The sequence below is a fragment of the Charadrius vociferus genome, unplaced genomic scaffold, assembly GCF_000708025.1.
Source record: "Charadrius vociferus isolate BGI_N301 unplaced genomic scaffold, ASM70802v2 scaffold354, whole genome shotgun sequence".
NCBI classification, from domain to species: Eukaryota; Metazoa; Chordata; class Aves; order Charadriiformes; family Charadriidae; genus Charadrius; species Charadrius vociferus.
The window spans coordinates 37,347-60,050 of record NW_009648040.1 but is presented as its reverse complement, the minus strand read 5'-3'; the positions used below and the strand labels follow the sequence as shown (position 1 = coordinate 60,050).

General features: G+C 39.5%; 1 protein-coding gene across 1 annotated transcript in view; it reads left to right on the top strand.

The window, feature by feature from the left end:
• Window positions 1–22,704, top strand: part of KAT6A (K(lysine) acetyltransferase 6A) — a 47,440-nt gene that overhangs the window by 15,618 nt on the left and 9,118 nt on the right. Inside the window, exons 3-17 of the mRNA XM_009883562.1 lie at window positions 4,348–4,456; window positions 5,014–5,129; window positions 5,387–5,468; window positions 6,255–6,390; window positions 8,481–8,794; window positions 10,854–10,972; window positions 13,282–13,397; window positions 15,621–15,762; window positions 16,201–16,362; window positions 17,168–17,261; window positions 18,578–18,809; window positions 20,000–20,210; window positions 21,208–21,412; window positions 21,500–21,903; window positions 22,226–22,245. Coding sequence (XP_009881864.1) covers window positions 4,348–4,456; window positions 5,014–5,129; window positions 5,387–5,468; window positions 6,255–6,390; window positions 8,481–8,794; window positions 10,854–10,972; window positions 13,282–13,397; window positions 15,621–15,762; window positions 16,201–16,362; window positions 17,168–17,261; window positions 18,578–18,809; window positions 20,000–20,210; window positions 21,208–21,412; window positions 21,500–21,903; window positions 22,226–22,245 — 2,462 coding nt within the window. The remainder of the gene's footprint in view (window positions 1–4,347; window positions 4,457–5,013; window positions 5,130–5,386; window positions 5,469–6,254; window positions 6,391–8,480; window positions 8,795–10,853; window positions 10,973–13,281; window positions 13,398–15,620; window positions 15,763–16,200; window positions 16,363–17,167; window positions 17,262–18,577; window positions 18,810–19,999; window positions 20,211–21,207; window positions 21,413–21,499; window positions 21,904–22,225; window positions 22,246–22,704) is intronic.

Below are 22,704 nucleotides of genomic sequence, written 5' to 3'. Positions count from 1 at the left end.
TTTGCTTGGTGCTGTCTTTGGAGTGAGATGGTAGTAGTGGTTTTTGCTATCAGAGAAAGGTGGTAGCTCTAAATACTATGCAAAGGGGCGTAACTGTCTACAGTCTCTTCTGAGCTTGGATATCTGTCAGACCTTTGATCAGATTGGTTCCAGAAATTTCGTTGATTGACACGTCAGTTAGATGTTCCTGTGCACTGTAGTAGGTAATATCACTGGTCATTGCTGCTGGTTTTCTGTGCCAAAAGGAGTGAAATTGCCATCAGTGTTACTCTGCTCTACGAAAACTATTACTGTGTGGTCTGCATGCAGTTTAGCAAGTTGATAGTAATTTTCAAATGACTTCTACTAAAACTAACCACAGCTTAGGGACCAGTAAGATATGAATATGCAATTGATGTCAAAGGCATCAGTGCCTTCAGTGGTTAACAGTATCACTGGTACCCAGAAACGTCTGCTGCCACTTGTGAAACGTCTGTTCTTGTATGAATGCATTGCATATACTTAGTAAGTGATTCAGATGTGTGGGGATGCGTAAGTCATCTAAAACTGTATCAAACAGTACTCATGATAGAGGCTAACATTTAACATAATTTAAATGAAAATTTGGGCCAACGGGTGATTTTTTGATGTAGTGTACTACATGTTGCTTGAAGTATGCAATAGTTTAAATGCACAACATTTCTTTATACTATATTTAAACAGTCATTTTTTAATTCCTTTTATTGTGCTATTGTTCTTTGATTAATAAGTATATAGGACTGCAGTGTTCAATACAGTGCTCTATATTAATATGTTAGTGTGTTTATATTTCTTCCGTGTATAAATATTTACATTTAGTGTCCAATTAATTTCTCAGTCATTCCGAGTATATTAATTTCTGTAGGTCGTCTAGTCTTAAATAATTTTGTCTGTCTGTTGAAAATTATTTCCATATCCTCTTGTTATGTGATTATTGAAGCTAAACATACAATCCTGATAATAGTCTCGAAATCTAATTTTTATTTTATATTCTTCTTGCTTTTGTCTGTGATATTTAATCACATAAAGTAAAATTAGGCAATATTTACATCATTTACAGTTTTATTGTCTGCTCCCTCCAAGGAGCCTTTTGCCATTTGTTTCACCCATCCCCTCCTTGCAGGTTGTTCTGCTCTCTTTATTTTTCTTACTTGTTGTCCAGTAATAATAATTTGTTAATCCTGACTGTATCTTTTATGTACACCTAATACTGCTGGCAAAAATCTTGTAATCTTCTTGTCTTCTTTTATGTGATTTATTGCATTCCATGGTGTTTGCTGTGACACTGACCAGAGGGAAGAAATCCCCTTTGAAATCTGTGCTTTGCGAGAGGTTCATCATTTTGTCGGGCTGTAGCATATGACTCCTTCAGAAGTAGTAAAGCTATTCTCCTTAATTTCTCAAAAAAACCCAAAAAACAAACAACCCCATACCAAAAAAAGAAACATAATTACCAAATGGTGTGTATGTGTTCTTTAAGTGGTGCCAGAAGTTCGAATGTCTTATCTGTGGTTGTATGGCAATTCAGTAATACAGTTAATAAGGTGTGACCGCATAATTAGGTCCATTTCTCTACACTTGCAGATGCTAGACCAAATGCGTTCTTGATGTAATCTGTAAGGGATGGTAAAAACATCAGTTCTTACTCTGTGATCGCAAATATGGTTTGCCTGGTTTCTTTGTCTTGTGATGTTGTGGTACAGCCCTTCTCCATGAATAAGTAGTCTCTCCAAGTGCTACTGTGATTGTATATATATAGTGGAAAATGAAATTCTTCTGGTTGTTTAATTGTAACTATGTTTACGGCATTTCTGAGTACTGATTAGCAGTTTGATTCTATATATCCGGATTTGCAGAGTAGGCATTTTGGGCTTACGTCAAGTCTCTGAATTAACTCATCATTTTACAGCCCTTTGAACTAAAGCCATAAATGTTTTCTTGAGATACATAAGCAATTTAGTTTGAAATTTGGTCCAGATTTCAGTTCTGAAAGTATATTGTCCCTTTTGTATTAAGAAAAACAACATTTTGTGCTTGTTCTGTTACGGTGTCACTGAGATTATTCTGTATTCAGAGGAAGGAAGTGCTGGGGTTTTGGATTATGGTTTCTTTTTCTATTTTTGGCAGTCTTCATTTAATTATTTCTGCTTTGAATTGGTACCTTCAAAGCTAACAGAAGTGTGTAGAGTAATACAAATGTTTTTGTCATAGCTTCGTTGTCATTCTTCACCCTTCTTGTGCCTCATTGCTTTTTTTTTTTAATACCAGATGTAAACTTCAGCATTCAACAGTGCAACTTTAACGTCACATTAACTATGAGTTAAAAATTAGTAAACTGTGTCAGAAAGTAAGATTTAGCCATACATGCAGGGAAATTGATGCTGTTGAATGTTCAGTTGCATTAAAGTTAAACTATTAGAAAGAATAAATACTGCCTTTTATCCTCTGTCTGAGATTGTTACAGTGTAGTTGAGATTCTCTATGAAACTTTATCATAACCTCAGACTAAAATGAGAGGAAAATGGATGATTCTGGGATGTGAAATTCTTTTCACTGAGTCCATCTCTGGCAAAACAGCACTTGTAATATTGTGGTGGTTACAATGTGCTTTATTTAAAAGAAGCTAAAGAGTTTTGTAATTTTTTTTTTTAATATTTTTTTATTTTAACTGAGCTAATATATGACCATATATAAAAGGTGAATGAACATGCCAAACTGGATTTTAAGGGATTGTAAACCTTTTTGCTGCAACTTTGTGGTGGATCAAGATCATTGCGTTTCTTTCAGAGAGGACCAGCGGATGCCTCCACAGGGATCACTGCATATTAATTTACACTTCACCATGGTCTGGGATTTACCCAAAGGAGAAGATAAATACTTGGGTTCAGAACGAGGAATGTTAGGCTTTCATTCCCAAGTAGTCATTCCATATTGTGTTGCTTCATTTTGAAATAGCAAATTTCCTAAGGTGTTCTGATGGTTTCCATCTAGTGGATGTTTTAAGAAACACACCTCTGTCTGTAAGTACACTGGATCTGTACACTGAAGTAAAGATATAGCTTGAAACTTCCAGTTTCTATATTACTGTATTATAAAGCAACCTATTTCTATTCTGGATATAGCTTTTGCTTTGGCTTAGCCAGAGTAAAGATTCCTTGAAGAAGTTCTGGCATATGCTTTTATACAATAATCATCAGCATGTAGCTGCATAACATACTCTGAAAAAGGTATGTGTGAAATCATTAACTATAACGTGATGCAGGTATACAAAGAATGTGTCTCAAAACGTACCATAATCTATCATTTTTAGTGTTTCCAGTCTTTTAAGTGTGATTTTAGCATATTTTTATTATATTTTCAAATTAAAATTTTGCTTACATCTTTGCTCTGAAAACTATAAATCACAGTCTTGTCTTGGAATCGGATGAGAAAGAATTTGCTAGATTATGAAGTCCAGCACTTAATGTTACTGGAAATAAAGCTATCGTTTCCCTCTCATCAATTGATCGAGTGCCACTTTAAAACAATCAGTTATTGCACTTGTTACTTCTTTTGAGGAGGCTGTTGTAGAACGTCAGTACTTCGGTTTGTGTACCTCCTGCTTATTTCAGGCCAAATGTATTGTTGGCTAGTCAATATGTTTGTTATTTTGCTGGTGTTATGCCTCATCTTAAGTACATCTTTTTCCCTGCATAATGTTTAACTCCCCCTTAACTTTTTCAGAGAGACCAAACCTTTTTGTCTGCTGCTTTTCAGTGCTAAACAGCATACTCGTGTGGTTTCTTACAAGGGAATTTTATTTTATTTTAATTTTTCGTAATCATGTTAATAGTTGTACAGTTTTTGTACTTGTCCTATAATACATTTTATTCTAGGTAATGTATTATAACTGCTTTCCATGTTTGCATTACTGCTTTCTGGATATCTGATGGGACTTCCTAAGGCCACTGTGTTCTGGGGTCATCTGTGCCTTTTTTCCACTGCTGCGTCACCTCATAGCTCATTCATTTGTTGACACTTAGGGCACCAGCTCTCTCTGACTTTGCATTCAGTTATGTATTAATTTATAGCTCTCTTTCCAGCTTGTTTTTCCAGGTTTCCCCTAGCCCTGGAGTTCCATTCTCTTTTCCTTTGTACCTCTCTTGTCTTTGGACTTCTGACTTCTGTTCAGGTTACAGTTAATGCAGTATTGTGTGGTGAGAACCAACTAAACTCTGTGAGATGCGGTGCATATTACATACTGTTTACATGTGATATAAATATCTGTGTGATTTTGTGTATTTGTTCCCTTGATATACTCAGTGCTTTTCTTGTCTGTTTTCCTCACAGCCGGTTGCTGAACCAATTCCAATCTGCAGTTTCTGCCTTGGTACTAAAGAGCAAAATCGGGAGAAGAAACCTGAGGAGCTCATCTCTTGTGCTGACTGTGGCAACAGTGGTAGGTGACCATTCACAGTGCTGCTAGTAATACCCCATCCACTTGAGACAGAAGCGCTCGGTATAGTGACTGCTCCTGACCCATACACGTGAGGAGCGTGCGTCTAGTAACAACCTTTCCACTTGAGACAGAAGTCTAGTGTAGTGACTACTCCTGACCCATACGTATGAGGAGTACGCATCTATGGCATATAATGCAGTTAGTTCAGCTGAATCTCGTGCTCCCAGAGGGGAGACAGTTAACATAACACAAATAGTTCATTGGGCTCCTGGACGTTTCTTTAAAAATGTGGTAATGGTGACCAGTTTTATCGTGTTTCTCAATTCAGTTATAAAAAATCTTCTTGTTCTTCTGTATGTGGGCCTGCCACTTGCGATCTAGGGTATTGGTTTTTTGTGTAGGTAAGAATGGAAGCACCTAAAAATAGAGGAGTATCTGGATAAACAGAATTCTGCATCGGAATATGTAATTGATAAAGTAATCTTTCTGTGAAGTATCTGTGAGCATTGACAGCAGTGGAATGGTTTTACTGGTATAATTTTCTCCTTTTTCTGTAGGTCATCCGTCCTGTTTGAAATTCTCTCCAGAGTTGACAGTTCGAGTGAAAGCCTTGCGATGGCAGTGTATTGAGTGCAAAACATGCAGTTCCTGTCGAGATCAGGGCAAAAATGCTGTGAGTACAGTGGAATATGGACTGAATGAAGAGGATATCAGTTTTGTGGATGTTCTGTTAAACTACAAAATAAAACCATTCTAGAGTCAAATATTTTCAGCTTTTGTTTGAGTCTGGCAGTCTTTCTGAGACTTGTGAAATACCATATGTCTGTAGTTGAAAACTGTGTGAGTGTTCTCAGAGATGGTGACAAATTAACGGAGGGCTTGATGCTGATGCACACCTAAAGAGAGATTAACTTTATCTGTCTTCAACAGGATAACATGCTATTTTGTGACTCATGTGACCGTGGCTTTCACATGGAGTGCTGTGACCCACCTCTTACCAGGATGCCAAAAGGTGAGGACTTTGTGGTGAAAAGGGTTATTTAAGATGGTGGTGGAGGAGATTAGTGGGTAGAAAGTGCTTCCACATATTTGGTCCTCTGGTAGCTACATTTAACTTGTTCTTTACAGCATTGCTTTTCAGGTATTGGAAACTAGAGAAGGCTCAGAGCTTCACGTGCAGGTTTTCCACTGTCTCCTGCTTCCTGCACATTACTGTCTATGAAGGGTTTTGAAAAAAATCTTGGAGGTTTGAGGGAATAAAACTGATCCTTGCAGATTAAAATGATCAGCTTTCATTTGAATGAATAGCCTTGTCCAAAAGAAAGAAATGGGCTTCTAAGTCTTTGGAGTCGTATCCATTTGGACAGTAGAGAATCCTGGAGTACAACCAAACTTCTTTTTTCCATCAGAAAGCAGGTTATCTATGGAAGATTCTTTCTTGGTAGTTAGAAGAAAATTTTCCTATAGAAGATAGTTGGAAGTAGCGTAGTTGTAAGCAAAATATGGGATAATTAAATATGTTACTTCTTTATGGTTTTCTGATAATGTGCTATGAATTAAAGAGACTTCCAGTGTGGTTGTGGGAAGTATATCTGGGGTGTGTGTGTGTGAGAAATTAACTGGACTTAAGTTTAGAATTCTGGAACGTACACATACTTTTTCTTACCTGTATATGTGAAAGCTGGGGCCTTTGGTATGGTTCCTACCCTTTCTGTCAGAAGACTTGGGGCCTGTAATTCTCCTTTTTGTCCTATATAGATGTCCCTTGCGTTTAGTGATGGGGACTTGTGTCTTATAGGTATGTGGATATGTCAAATATGTCGGCCACGGAAGAAAGGAAGAAAACTTCTACACAAGAAGGCAGCACAGATAAAACGACGTTATGCTAACCCAATAGGACGTCCCAAAAACAGGTTAAAGAATCAAAATACAACGTAAGTCTGTCTGTAAGGAGGAGTATGGTGTGAGGTTCTGTAGGGCAGCGGGTATATTTGAAGCGTCTGCTCTACTCTGTGAGAAGATTTGTTTTACAATGAAGAGCTTCTCATTATTCTTCAATACAGAATTTCTGAAGAGTGCTGTGAAGGACTAGAAATAATCTTGGTACTGCTTTTTACCTAGATTTTTGACTCTTTGTAGTAACTTACTAGTCCTTATAGTCATAGATTAATTTTGCTGTTCGTGTCAAATCTGTTTTGCTGGATGGCTGTTTCTTCCAGCATAATGGTTTTGCTTTCCATTTCTCAAGAACTCTTTCTGAGTATCCTACAAGAAAGCATGTGAGGTGGTTGTTTGACATATATTTAATCTGACACTGCTGCCAGAAAACATTTGGCCCCTTTCTGCTTCCGTTCCACATGTTTCTGCATTTGTGGAGCACTCTTGTGCTGGGACAGATTCTGTGGCCTTGTTGTGGTGGTTGTGGGGCAGCCAGTCATCAGGGAATTGGATTTGGGTGGGAACTCTTTGGGTAACTCTTCAGCCAGAGCAGTTTCCTTGAATTAAGATTGCTGTGCAGTGTTAGTTGTGATGCAGCAGTATTGACTGTGCAGGGGACAAAAACAATGAAGGAGAACAATGAAGAACTACTGTTTTGGGCATCAAATCACCTGAAAACAAAGTTGAACTGTCACTTGATTCTATCCAATAGCAACAAAGGATGTTCTGGAAGAAAAACTTACAAAGTTTAATGCTTATAAAACCGTAGAGGGAATGTCTCTCTTAAACATCCTATTATTTTTTTTTTTAAGTCTCTGTGATACCTTTGCTTAGAGGAACTCCCAATATGAGTCAGAGGGGCAAAAGAAAAGCTAGCTGTCTGCTATTGCTCTTTTGTTGCTTTTAATTTTTATTTCATAATTTATTCACAATTTTTTTCCTTTGTTCCATCATTTCACTTGTAAAATACATCCACAGAATTATGCACAGATGCTTAGTTTGTCTTTTTAGGAAAAAGCAGCCTATTTCTATCCTCTATAGCTGCAAAGATTATAGCTAAAAACAGTGAGCTTCCTAAAACAATGGTCTAAGGCTGAGAAATGTTAAATACTCGGTTATCTCAATAGAGCTTAAAAATTTCTAGCCTGAAAGATGGCAGCTGGTTGGAGACCAACACTATTTTCTGCGAAGATGACTGTGAGTAGTACAGGTTCTTTGCGAATGTGCATGTCCTGCATACATTAACTTTTTGTGTAGTTCTTATGACAGTTTCCTATCAGTACAAAAACAACACAGGGGCTGGAGCCCCTCTGCAGTGAGGAGAGGCTGAAGGGTTGGGGGTGTTCAGCCTGGAGAAGAAAAGGCTCCGGGGAGACCCTATAGCAGCTTTCCAGTATCTGAAGGGCACCTACAAGAAAGCTGGAGAGGGACTTTTTACAAGGGCATGTAGTGATAGAATGAGGGGGAATCGCTTCAAATTAAAGGAGGGGAGATTTAGATTAGATATGAGGAAGAAATTCTTGACTGTGCGGGTGGTGAGCCCCTGGCCCAGGTTGCACAGAGAAGCTGTGGCTGCCCCATCCCTGGAGGTGTTCATTGGACGGCACTTGGAGCAGCCTGGGATGGTGGAAGTGTCCCTGCCCAGGGCTGGGGGGCTGGAACGAGGTGGTCTTTAAGGTCCCTTCCAACCTAAACCATTGTATGATGATTCTATGACAAATAACAAGTGTAAATGTTTAATGACTGCATAAATTGAAACCTTTTGTGCAATGTATTGATTCTGGCTACTGATTTTAAAACTTAATGTTGTATTAAATTTGGTGAAAATCTATTGTTTATACTCAAATTAATGGCACATAATGTTCAGTGTGGAGAAAAATAGGGGAGTATTTCTACTGAGATGTTTAGAATCCTGGCTTCTCTAGGGTACACAGGCTCTTGACTACTCATTACTAAGTTCTTCAGTTCACATTTAGCTTCTGTGTGATTGATAAATAAGTAGTGAAGATGGTAGTCCACTTTGCAACCCAAAGGAAACCACTTTACCGAATCTTCTGACCATATCTTTCCCCTTCTCATTCTTTAGATCAAAAGGCCCTTTCAGCAAAGTTCGAACTGGCCCTGGTCGGGGTCGGAAGCGTAAGATAGCTCTGTCCAGCCAGTCGGTGTCATCAGAAGGAGGATACCTGGAGCAGGCAGATGTCTTGGACTTCTGCAGAGACGGCAGCACCACCTTGAAGTTTAACAAGAAAACCAAAGGGCTTATAGATGGCCTTACTAAATTCTTCACTCCCTCCCCTGATGGACGAAAAGCTCGAGGGGAAGTCGTAGACTATTCTCAGCAGTACAGGATCAGGAAAAAGGGTACCAGGAAATCTAGCACTTCAGAATGGCCCACAGGTAAAGATTTTTCACCCTGCCAATGTAAGTATCCTGTACACCAAGCCAACTTTCAAAGGCTAGGATGTTGAAGTGACTAGAGTTGTTAGAGGCTAGAAACTTTGAGCTGAAAGTTAATACTCAAACACAGTTATCTCTGGTGCGTTCAGGTAGAATACCAGTTGGAAAAAGGAAGCGATCCTAGAGACCTTTGGCTCTTTATATATGATGGCAAGGTGTGGTGAGGGATTAAATGATTACTGTGAGGTGAAATGCCCCTTGGTAATGAGGGGCTTGCGAATTGCCCTAGGAAATGTGCTAAATAATGTCACATTTGAAAGAAGTAACGCAGGGAGTCGTCAATGAAAGTAAGAACAACAATGTAGAAGTATGTAATGGGAAACAGATAATAAAAACCAGTCTTACCCATGAGTTTCTGATTATGGTATAGGCTTGTATGCAACTGTTTCTTAATTTTCGCAGCCATAGAGGAGCCTGCTTCATGCAGTTTGGCACCTTGCTGGAGACCATCCCTTTTTTTGAACACAGTTCTGCTTGCTTTGTTTTCTTTTCTAGCTTAAGACACTAATGTGTGACTGAACCTAGATTTAATCTCTATGTGCAGAACTTTACAGTCTTATTGAGTGGTTTCATAGCTTGAATTGTTCCTAAGCAAGCAGTGGAAAATATTCTACAATAACATACAAGGTTTACAGCTTTAGAATACTTATGTGCATTAGCCTGGCTGGTGCTGGAAGAACAATCGTGTGTCTTAATACTTTGGGGGTGAGGTGGAGTGTCTTGTGGGTTTTGTTTGCTTTTTTTTTTTTTTTGCGGAAGGGTATTTCTTGGGTGATGATGAAGTGTTAAGGAGAAGCGGCTGCCCGAGCACTCACACCCCATTCCAGGAGTCACAGACGATCAGCCTGTAACTGCCAGGACCAGGGGTCCCTTTGCAGCGGGCGACCCCAGTGAGACGATGGGTGCCCCTTTTGACTCCTCACACACACTTACTCTTGGGCGTGCTCCCTCCTTCTTCAGGCTTGACCCTAGGTTTCCCACAGCAGTCTCAGGTGTCAGATTTTATAAAAATAAGTAATTTAATTGAAAGGTACAGCAGCGAGGTCAGCCCTGACTGGGTGCCTCCAACGAGGGAGGGACGTTGAACAAAGAAATCGCATGGCAATTATACCCTTGCGCTCTGTACACCTGCCCCTGACGCGCTGTTCACGTGTCTTTTAGTCCAATGGTGATTTGTGGTCTGGGGTCTTCTAACACCTTATTGGACTCTTTTCCTGTTTCCAGGCAGGCGGGCTGTTGACTGCTCTTATCTTGTTGATTTGCAGTCTCTGCTGATGGCTGTAGCCTCCTTATCTTCTGCTTTACGCTTCTTGTGCACCTGCTCTCGCTGGCAGAACATGGGGAACTGAAAAGTCCCAGACTTAGGGAAAACACTACCAAAACATCAGTGTTACCAACATTTTTCTTATACTAAAAGACTAAACACAGCACTGTACCAGCTGCTAGGAAAATTACTAAGAAAATTAACTCTCTTGCAACCTAAAGGCTTCAGCAAATCTAGCTACACATGCGAAGTGAAGCTAAGCAAACAGCATATATCACACCATATTATAACCCTAAGTAATTTATTCTAATTAAAACTTACTTATTTAAGCTAAACAACTAATACTTCCCAACAGAAGTGTCCTGGTTTTGGTTGAACCTGATAACGGCATTTCAATAGTTGTGATCCTTGTTTGTGAGAAATGGGAATAATGGTAAGCCATTTGACCAAAACTGTCTCATTGTTACAAATGCTTTCATGATACTATGAATGTCTAAGTGGTGAGTTTTGGACCTGGTTAAATATATGACAACACTTCTTACATGGTCACAAATCCAGAACTGGTTCATCCCTTGTGGTCCCAAATCTGAAAAGAAAAAAGAAAATCCCATTAAAAAAAAAAAAACAAACCACCCCAAACTTGGCACAGTGTCTGGATACAGCCAGAAGATACACTAAAGAGCAAGTACTCTTTTGTAAATGTAGGTGAAGACAATTTTTCTCTCTCATTTACAGACAATCAGGATGGCTGGGATGGAAAACAGGAAAATGAGGAGCGTTTTTTTGGGAGCCAGGATGTCTTAACTGAAAAAGACATGGAGCTGTTTAGAGATATTCAGGAACAAGCACTGCAGGTAAAGTTAAATTTTCAGTGTCTGGCAGTAAGTACCAAATCTGTAAAAGAAATTTAAACAAACCCCAAATCCCCACCCCAACAACAAAAAACAGGAAACACAGAGTCCAGATTAGTCAGTTGTTCTCAGAAGCTAATGTGCTTGGTTTCTGGTGCTGGAGAGTAATGGGGAACTGACCTCAAGAGAGCTGAAGGATGATATAGAAGTGAGCATAAGAGCATAAGAGGTTAAGGTGGGCATCTAAAAAGCCTTGAGGGCTGTGGCTTTAGTTCTGTCAGAACATAGAGCTGTTAAATAGCTGATAAAATGGGTGGACTGTTAAAACAATAAAATATGGGACTTTGCTAGCAGTGTAGGTCACACAGGGCCTCTGGCTAATTAAAACATTCTTTTTCTAGAGACTTCAGCTCTTTGTGAAGAGGATAGGGCATTACTCTGTGTGTTTATATAGAGCACTAGTCTCCTATTGAGGGCTTTCTTCCAATGACTGATGCCTGAACAGTTGTGTGGGAGCTGGGTCTCTGCATTTGTGTTGGGCGTTTGGAGGAGGGGTCCCTTGCTGAAAAGGCAGCAGGGGTGAGGACTCAGTGTTGCAGGTGCATGTTACGCTGTTTTCCTTGAGACTTGTCACGTGCCTGTGATAATTGTGTTTGTTATTGACCTATTGTAGGGGGTCAGAATAGCGATTCCTTTGAAACTACAATGTAGGAAGTGCTTAACTATAGATTATCATAGCTGTAAAGAGCTGCCTTCCTAAACTGCTTGTTGGTGATTTGTTCTGCTGAGGAGTGAAATTTTTGTGTTGCAAGAATTGTATCAGTTACCAAAAATGCAGAGGTTGTGCTTTCCTTTCCTCATGGAATCCTCACAAATAGCAAAAACTTTTAGCAGGCAAGATTATGCTTATTTAATGGTATTGTCTTAATTCTTTTTCTTAAATACTAGGGATTTTGTTCTTATTAAATCTAGCTTTTGAGTTGAAGTAAGATAAATTGACTCTCTTATCTAGTTTCTGTCCTAGTAGGTAGCCTAAGATGAAAGGAGAAGCCCAAGGAATAAATCCATAAACCAATGGGAGAAATAATAATTAAGTGGTTGTGGATCATATGCAGGTAGTAAGCTGTAAGACCTTATTTGGCTGACTACTGAAATACTCTGTTTATCTTCTGAGTAAGAATAGAAGGAAACATGAATCGGTTACTGATGGGTCTATTTGGAGCTCTTGGATTAAGTATTTTCATAGGAGATTACTGTCCTTTTTAATCTAGACAGAGTTCCTTAAAATGCATATGCCTAGGGTTAGATTCTGAGGTGACTTCTGCCTAAGCCATTCCCACTTAGGAAACTTAGAAAAAGATTAATTTTGAACGTTAGCCTTTCAAACCCTAAGCCATTGTCCTGGGTATAGCTCTTTGATTCTGCTAGTGTAAATTTGCATATAGGTAATTCACTGGTACTCTTCATGTTAGTTTCTGACCTCCTGCATGAAACATGGCTTCGTTTATTAATAGCTTTCCTGTCCAGGTGGTGCATACGATAATGCAAGGCCAGTGGGAATATTTGAATTTATAATTGTGTGAGTGACAGTCTTTTGAGAGAAAATCTTCATGAATTGACAGAACATTTGTTTTCCTTGAAAGCAGAGTATTTAGTTCCCATATTTTTAGGTCCCATAAAATATACAGTTACTATCAGAGAGAGAGGGGAAATAAAGTTGTATAAGTCATTAAAAAATAGGATATTTTCTTTTTTTTTTTTTTGTTCTAATAAATAATTTGAGGATTTTCTTTAAGTCTTCTGCACTTATGATGATAAGCAGGTAGCTATACCCTGAGTATTGTTTTGGTAGACACTACATTCATAGTAGTACATATAGTCTTGGAGCTGGGAAGACACTGTTGTGTTATGTTAGATACTTCAATATTGTAGATCTTGACCTCAGGAGCGGTTTATGTGTTTCTGTTCTTGGTTATTGAAATAACAAGAAAGGAAATAGCCACGGGACTGAAAAAAGATTGTGTTGAATTTTGCTGTGGATTAATTTGTATTTAAAACTATGACATGCAAAAGTGTGAAAGGTAGTGGAGGTATGTGGTATGGCAATGCTTGCTAATTCCTTTTTGTGAAACACGTGCTTGCTTGAATGTGACTGGTACTGTTTTTTAGTGTTAGAAAGCGATGTCTGCATCTCGCTAATTCTCTATGAGTTCGAGTAGGATGGACTGTGTAGATAAGAGTATTTTATTTTGTTTCATCTTGGAAGTCTTTCACTTGGAAATTCATGAAAACATTTTTTTCCCCTTGCATAGAAAGTAGGGGTGACCGGGCCTCCTGATCCACAAGTCCGATGCCCTTCTGTCATCGAATTTGGCAAGTACGAAATCCAGACCTGGTACTCCTCCCCATATCCACAGGAATACTCGAGGTATGACTGAACATTCTTCTTTGTTCTGCTTTAGTGTTTATGAGCAAGCTGTACTCCAGCAGGCGTAGAAATCTTAAGAAGATTCTATCTGAATGTAGGACAGAAGCAAAGTACACACAATCCAGATATTTTTCATGGTAGTTAATAGATATCTTAAGGTCTTTTTAGGCTGGGTCAAAAAGTTGGTAAGCTCTCTGCAACAATCTGCATATGCTGTGAGCGTTCAGACTGCCACAGGAATATAGGATTAGGTGGATTCCCAAAGAACTGACATATTCCACGTTCTGAGGAGGGAGCAGCCTCAGCTAAATGACATCGTGCTGGGCTGTTATTAAACATGTAAGTGATTAGAGTATCTGAGTCTCAGAGTACATTGATTCTTTACATGTCGTATCACAGAATGGTTTTGGTTGGAATGGGACTTTAAAGACCATCTAGTCCAACCCCCCTGCTGTGGGCAGGCACATCTTTCACTGGATTAGGTTGCTTATAACTGTGTCCAGCCTGACCTTGAACACTTCCAATGATGGGGCATCTGCAGTTTCTCTGGGCAACCTGTTCCAGTGTCTGACCACCTTTATTGTAAGGAATGTCTTCCTTCTGTCCAATCTAAATCTACCCTCTTTCAGTTAAAAGCCATTGCCTCTCGTCCCATCACAACAGGCCCCGGTAAAAAGTCTCTCTCGATCTTTTTTTATAAGCCCCCTTTATATGTGAAAGGGTGCAATAAGGTCTGCCAAGAGCCTTCTCTTCTCCAGGCTGAGCAACCCCAACTCTCTCAGCATGTCTTCATAGGCGAGATGTTTCAGCCCTTGGATCATTTTTGTCGCCCTCCTCTGGACTTACTCTAACAGGTCCATGTCTTGTGCTGAGGACCCCCAAGCTGGATGCAGTGTTCTGGTGGGGTCTCACCAGAGCAGAGTTGGAGAATCCCCTCCCTTGCCCTGCTGGCCACGCTGCTTTAGATGCAGCTCAGGATGCAGTTGGCTGTCGGGGCTGCAAGCACGCATTGCTGGCTCATGTCCAATTTTTCATCCCGCGGTACCTGCAGGTCCTTCTCAGCAGGGCTGCTCCCAATCCGCTCACCCACCAGCCTGCACTGGTAGTGGGGATTATCCCAACCCGCGTGCAGGACCTTGCACTTGGCATTGTTGAACTTCACGTGGTTCGCATGTGCCCGCTCCTGCAGCCTGTCAAGGCTCCTCTGGACGCCATCTCTTCCTTCCAGCCAATCAACTGCAGCGCTCCTCGTGATAAAAAATAATAGATTTGTTTAGGGAATAGGATTTTAACTGTGTATTGAATTATTTGACTAGAATTGTCTGTATACTATCTATGGGAGTTGAAAGAGAAAAATAAATAGAAACTTCACAGGAATTACTTTCATATATTATTTTTATGCTGTATGTATTCAACACAGCTAAAGAAGCTTAATGTTACAGGTTTTGGCATCTGAAAGATTGTTGTGATGCATGTATAGTTGTTTTGTTGTTCTCTTGCTTAAGAGCTTTGTAAACTGTCTAAACTGTAAACTCCAAACTTTAACTTTATTCAGAAAGAGGAATAACATCTAAAGGTTATTGCCAGAGAGAGAAAATTAAATAAAACTCTTTATTGTAACATTTAGTAAGAGCATGTGATCTGTCATGAGGAATTATTCTAACTCTGCTAAAGGCATTGAAGGTACCTGAAAATAGCATCCCTCCCCAAGCTAGAGTATGTGAATGGGGTTGAATCACAACAATATCTGGTCACTTGCATTCGGATTGTTCATGTCAATGTAGTATGTAAAATGGTTTTAAAGCAAATGGATAGATGGTGGTCTGACCTGTTCCTCCGCGGTACATACAGCTATCTGTTACGAGGAGGGAAGGGAGAGAATATTTATCAAACTCATTCTAGTGTCACTGGTGCAAAACTGGCGTTTTATTGCTATTTTTTCTAGGATTTTAATCAAGGCATGTATTTCTTCTGACGTAAATTAATATCATAGAAGTAATTATGCAGGACATTAAGTACACACTTTTTTTTAATATGGATTCATTACAGAATGAGTAAGTGCCATGACTTTAAGTATGGTAAGGTGCTTTTGGCCTGATTAGCACATACACAAGGTTGGTATATATTGGCCTTTTTTAACTCAAGTTCTCTATCTGCAGGAGTGAGGAATTTTATACAAAAGTCTATCTTCAGTCTTTGATCTTTCTTTATCTTTCCTTACAGGCTACCCAAGTTGTACCTTTGTGAATTCTGTCTAAAGTATATGAAAAGTAGAACTATTCTCCAGCAGCATATGAAAAAATGTGGTTGGTTTCATCCTCCAGCCAATGAAATTTACAGAAAAAATAATATTTCAGTCTTTGAGGTAAGTTAGAAAACGGAGCCACTCACTCCTATCTATAAAATAGGGTCTTTAGCACCCAATCGTTTGATAAGTTTTCCATAGCCCTAAAGATCTTCATTCTTAAGCATTCAGTTGCTGAGAGTGAAGAACCACAAGCAAGCAGTGGGACCTGACCTTGTGTACAGGTTATTCATCCATAAAATATATGAGAAGGCTCGCTTTGTAAAAATGCTTTTTCATTTTAGGAAAACAAATTTTAAGTTCTCGTTTAAGCTAATGAATGTAACAGTGACGTGGCCACGGCCTTTATGCCGTGGAAGTTTAAGTCCTTTGAGGTGCTACCTGTGACAAAGAAGCCTTCCTCTCGTTAGGCATTTCAAATGTACAGGCATACCCAGGTGAAGCGTGTCCTTTCATGACAGTGAATGGAGTGACAAAACTTTTCCTCCTTTCTGTAAGGTTGATGGCAACGTCAGCACTATCTACTGCCAGAATTTGTGCTTGTTAGCCAAACTCTTCCTGGACCATAAGACTCTCTATTATGATGTGGAGCCATTTCTTTTCTACGTGCTGACACAGAATGATGTCAAGGGCTGTCACCTTGTTGGCTACTTTTCCAAGGCAAGTATTTGAGTACTTCACACTTGGAACTGCGTTTGCTATGGCGAGAAATGCTGCTTCAGAGTCTTTAAATTGCTGTACCAAGGGAACTTGTACTGCAGCTAGTAGCTGAAATAACCCAACTCTTCGAGTAACTTCCTGCTCTGATAGGTAGTACTGTTTGTGAGATAAATACTGTTACCAAGTCGTTCTGTCTCATCTTTCCTTCTGTAAATAGGTTGATTTCTAAACAAGTTTGACAATTTTGCACCTCATTTCAAATCTTTTATTTTTTTGACAGAGCAGGGCCAAGATTTCAGATCGGCCTTTTCTTAAGATTTGTATCCATAATTGTTTTACTTATTCTTACATAGCTTTGATTGAAGGTTTTCCTTTCAGTCTTTAAAACAGCAGATTTGAGATTGAATTTTAGTGTGTTACAGTTATAATGTTTAAAGATTCACTGGAATACTGCAATCTTTTTCAGTGAATTTAGCTGCCTTCAGATTTATGCCTTGAACTTACCTGCTATGCAGCCCTAATTCTTTACTGTGTTGTATGTAAGCAGAATATGGTAGTTATGTCAGGGTTTCATTCTTCTCGTTTTTCTGAACTGAAATGATGGTAATAGAGCTGTAGTATTATTATCACTCTTAAAGTCTTTCCTTGGCTCATGTAAGTTGCTGCTCCTAAGAAACTTTGTGGCTTTCTAGCGCAGTTTTTGCTATAGAAGTAATTAGGGACTTGTACAGAACAACTTCTGCTGTTTCTCACTGGTATTTTTTGTTTGTTTGTTTTTAATTGGATGCTTTTTTTTTTCCAACAGGAAAAACACTGCCAACAGAAGTACAATGTCTCTTGTATAATGATTCTTCCACAATACCAGCGTAAGGGCTATGGCAGGTTCCTAATTGACTTCAGTAAGGAACTTTTTCTTCACTTTTTTTAGTCTTTGTCTTTTAGTATTTTAAAGAAAGGCTTAGCTGTGGAAGACGATAATTTTTTAAATTAAAAACCATCTCAGGACAGAGGATTCTGATGCTCACAAAATCATCTGAACTTCACAATTTACTCTTATTGTTGGAACACTTCAATTCTGAAGACGAATTGATCATTTTCCCCCTAATTTTCATGTTTCCTGTGTAAGCAACTCAGGGTGGAAACTATGGGCATGTGTCAGTATAGTGTTTTTAGCAGAAGCTTACCTTCTGCATGTAGCTCTTTCTACAGAGAGCCAACCCTAAAACTGCAGGGTCTGTTGAAACCTTTAGCAGCTTAATGAAGTGAATGAGTGCCTTAAGCAAAAGGTAGTCATAGTTACATTTTAATTTAGCTTTGAGAGCAATAAAACCAAACATACTTAGGCTCTGAATACTCAATTTTCAGATTCATACAAGGATCTCAGCAAGTTCATGGGGAAACTTTCCAGTGTAACTATATCTCTCTTATTATGCTGAGTGCAATGTAATATAGCCCTCCCTGTGCACGTGCTAATTTTGAAGTTAACGTCCAGAGCAAAAACACTACTGGGATATTTATATTAGAATGATTTTCCTGGTAAATGTAGATAAGTTTGTGTAGATAAGTTGTTCTCCTAAAAATATTGGTGAAACAAAGGAACTCGATGATCTTGATCTTGAGAAATCAACAAGCATGGGCTATAGTAGAGCAGGAGCAAGAAGACACATTTGTGAGCCGATTGCTCCTTTCCCCCCTTTGTCATACTGGGGAGGATATAACCTCTTGGTCTTTATTGAACCTATGCAGTGTATCACAGTCTTACATTAATTACACCTCTCTAGATAGAGCTTGGTACTCTGAAGTTTGACAGCAGAGAATTTTCAAGAAAATTGCTTGCCATATTAGTTTTAAATGGTTAAAATGAGTTTTCCCTCTTATCTTCAAAACCGCTATTGCAATTGCAAGATACTCAGCAGACTGTTCGTGTACTTCAGGCTTAGGATAGTTTCTGGGTAGTCAACTACTGCCATCTTGTGACGTTGCCCGTAGCCAATGTCTGATGGCAGCGGAGTTTAGAAACTGCATAACTACAGTTAGTTTTGAACCAAAAAAAATAACCGGACAGACTACTCAGTGTATCTTTTGAAATTATAATCTGTATCTTGTAGGCAGCATTCAGCTACTTTCTGGAAAAATGCCTTTGTAGAAGTTGGGGTGGAAACAGAAGCTATATGTGCTAATTTTTTGAAAATTTCTTTTCCATGTATGTCTTTAGGCTATTTGCTTTCAAAGCGTGAGGGTCAAGCAGGATCACCAGAGAAGCCCCTGTCAGACCTGGGGCGCCTCTCATATATGGCTTATTGGAAAAGTGTAATATTGGAGTGCCTTTATCATCAACGTGACAAGCAATTAAGCATCAAGAAATTGAGTAAGCTGACTGGAATCTGTCCTCAAGATATCACTTCCACTCTACATCACCTCCGAATGCTGGACTTCCGTAGTGATCAGTGAGTACAGGAGTCCTGTTATATTTCCAAATAGCTTCAGATGTATTTGAATGAAATTTAATGGTGTTTGGAGACAAGTCACATTTAATAAGCTTGATTTTATTTATTAAGTGTCCAAATACTGACTGTAGAGATTTATGATGCTCCTGTGTGATGCAAGAATTATGCAGTGCCAAGGCTGGATCAGATTTCCGGCTGTGTAGCTTTGCAGCTGTGGAACTTCTGAGTAATTTGCAGCGGTGAGAGAGAGTGTGTCGTGGTTTGGGCCAGACCGGCCACTGAGACCAGTGACGGATGCTCTCTCCCTCCTCTCCTTGAAGGTCTCTTGGCCATGTTCTTTGGGGTCCCTCAGTCTAATCAGTCCAACATACTTGCAAAGCAGAGCAAAGAACAGCAACTTCCTTTCTCTAGAGGGAAATCTGTTCCTTTTTCCAGTCACTGAGCAGGCAGTTGTTTTCCCCCTTCTCTGTGCCTCAAAGATACCATTAACTGTGTGGATTAACATGGGATGCTTCAACAGTGGGGGGTAGATCACTGGGAGAAATGAGGTGAGTGGATATGGAATAGTCTGCTTGCCCAGCTGAGGGTGCAAGTCAAGTGAAATACTGGGAATTATTCTTGATTCAGACCACAGCAGCTTTGGGAATGGAATTGTATTCTGTTGTGTTTTGTGTTAAACTTGGAACTTACTTGGAAAACTTGAAGTTATTTGAAAACAGTTTTGTGGCCTTGTTTCACAGTATACTTTAATCAATGATATTACTCCCAGCCCCTTGAATAAAACCCGCTCTGGTAGTGGGACTGTAACTTTTTAAAGCAGTCCTTTTATTACTCTTCAGTATCTTTCACCTTATGTTGCCTGTTCTACAAATGGCATACCCCTTGTCCATTTAACACAAACTAAAAGTGATACTCAGCAACTGAATGTTACCCACAGAAGGATAACAGCTTCACTATTAACAAGAAGTAGAAAGAATTTAACAACATTTTCTCAGTTTTAAGATACTTTCTGTGGTAGTCTGATGGTACTGCGGATTGTACAATTTTACTGAGCTTTCTGTCTTCTCTGAAGTTGTTCATGGCAGCATTGATTGAGAGTACAGATTTTTCTGTAATATCTTATATCTGTTTCACATGACAAGACATACAGTATGTAGCCTGTTGTTGATCAGAGTATTATTACTGTTTAGATTTGTGATCATTCGTCGGGAGAAACTTATCCAGGAACATATGGCAAAGCTTAGAACTAATGTTCGACCTATAGATGTGGATGCAGAATGTCTGCGTTGGACCCCTGTTATAGTTTCCAACTCAGTTGTCTCTGAAGATGAAGAAGAAGAGACAGAGGATGGGGAAAATGAAGAGCAACAACAGCAGAAAGAAAAGGATCCAGAAACCAGTGTAAGAGTTAATCTTTTACTTCTGTGTGGCGTATAGTTTACACTTGGTGCTTTTGCAGGCAATGCTAAGAAGATTTCAAACGCCAAGCTTGGGCATTTAGCATAATCGTAAAATGTAATGCAGTACTTTATGTATCTTTATAGTTTCAGATTAGAAACTAATAATAGGGAAAACATCGAGACATAGTCTAGAGAAAGGTTAAAGACTATCTCTGATAAGAGTAAAAAGGTTCCTTCTACCCTTAATGATTTTGCAGTATGAGTTGGGGGGGCAGTGTTTAAAAACTGAAACAAACAAAACCAAAAAACTCGCCTCCCACTCTCAAGCAACCTGGTCTCATCGAATTGCTGAAATGGATTTAGGTTTGAAGGACCTGGTATTTCTGTAAGTGACGAATAGCATAAATAGAAATGAATCAACAAAAACTTTTAACATTTTTCACCAAAGGATTTTGCTGTGTACTTTTGCAAAACCACTAATATCTTTAGAATTACTGCCCACAGAACAGTGAAGTTTTCTGAAATCTAGGCTGCTGTCCTTGAAGGCTTGCGCTCGCTCATCAAGTGATAAGCACTGATTAGTATACTAAGAGGCAAATCACGTGCTGTTATTGTATTTACATTAAACTAATTGTGCATTTTAATGGAAAAACAGCCTCAGGTTTGTCTCTATTTTTTCTTGAAAATTACACAAATACTTTGTTTGAATATAGCAAGATGATGTTTGCATTCTGACAGGCCACGAGATGGCTCTGCTGCCTGAAGTCACTTGTTGGCAAGCTAATTGAGGTACATCATCACCTGGGAGGAAAAGAGTAGCAGTTAGCACTAATAGCATCTTGTAAAGGTCAATTCTTTTGTTATTCTCAGATCCTCAAGAATCATTCTTGTTAAACTTTTCTAACTTCTTGCTCAAAAGCTTTTGTGGAATCGAATTCAGGATAGACATGCATGCTTAAATACAAAGTTTGAGATCTATTTGTTTTTATTTAAATCAGATGGTAAAATCTGTCTCATGGGAGAAGAAGGAGCAAGAGCCTTACTCACCGACAGAGAGTGAAAAAAAGCCAGACATTGCTGCTCCAGCCAATTCTGCACGGCCAAGCAAACACATTTTTCCTCTGGATAGTCTTCCTGCAAACAGTCAGCCATCACGAAGAGGTCGATGGAACCGCAAGGGCAAAAAACTTCGGGAGCCCTTTTGTGAGGACGAGGAGCCAATATTGCCCATTGAGGACAAAACAGCAGTTCCCAGTGGGCGATGCAGTGAATGCGAGGAGAAATCGTCAGCCTCACGAGGCCGGTGCAGTGACTGCGAGGAGAAATCGGCGGCCTTGCAAGGCAGATGTGGTGAATGTGAGGAGAAGTCCCCAGCCCCAAGAGGCCGGTATGCAGAAGATGAGGAAAAATCGGCAGTTTCCCAGGAACAGTACAGCAAAGCTGAAAAATCTGCAATTCCCCGTCGGCGGTACAGCGAAGGTATGGAAAGGTGGAGAGGGCAGTTGAAAAAGAACACGGAGCCACTGAAGTGTAGATTCCCGGAGGACTGTGACAGATTACCCCGCCGCTACAGTGATAGTGATAGAGCACTTCTGAGGTGTTTTAGTGAGAGTAGTGAAGAGGAAGATGATGACCCTGTGAGTCCTCGATCAAGCTCTCCACCTGTTCTCACCAAGCCAACGTTAAAACGAAAGGTGTGTGCCTTATTTGTTGTTGTCTCTGACTTCATTGTGCGGTCTGTTTTGTCAGTGTGTTGGTGCTTTCTGAAGGATTGTGCCATTCATGAGGTGTGTGTTAAGCATACAGGTAGCATTTGCGCAATGTTCCAGAACTCTCTCTAGAGGGTACTTTCTGCTGCCTTTTTGTAGTGGTGGTTTTTGTTGAATCAGAGGTAGTGTTCTGTTTTTTTTTTTTTAATTCTAACTTCTGCCTTGTGCTTGTGATTTTTCCACCTTGGTTATTAAAGTTCTACTCAGTTACACAGAATAGAAACAGATACGGTCCTACTTTTAAAAGAAGCTTGCAAAACACAAACGCTACCTAAACAACTAAAATGACAGTGTGAAGTCTTTGGAATAATTTACCACAGAGATGTGAATTTTATCAATGTGACCAAGAAAATCCTCTCTTCCTGGGATGCTGCACTAAAAAGTTCTCTTCTGTATCATCTTTGCAGCTTACTCTAAACTATTAACATCTATGTTGTAGTGTCTCTGAACTTTCAGCTATTATGGATGGGCTGTTAGCTTCAGCTGTTTAAATGGTTTATACTATTACACAGATGTCAATCTAGCCGTCTTCATGGAAGTCGGTCGTCTTGTGATGTATTTGACATCTGTCTAACTGAAGGTGGGTTCTGGTCAGTATTTCCAGTGAAGTCTGGATTCCAGAAGGGAGCCCTCTGGTCCTGCTTGGACTGTTGAAGTCTGCTGCTCCTTGTGTTTTCTATTTATCAGTGTTTTATTTCTACTGCATATGATAAAATGTCTTGTCTT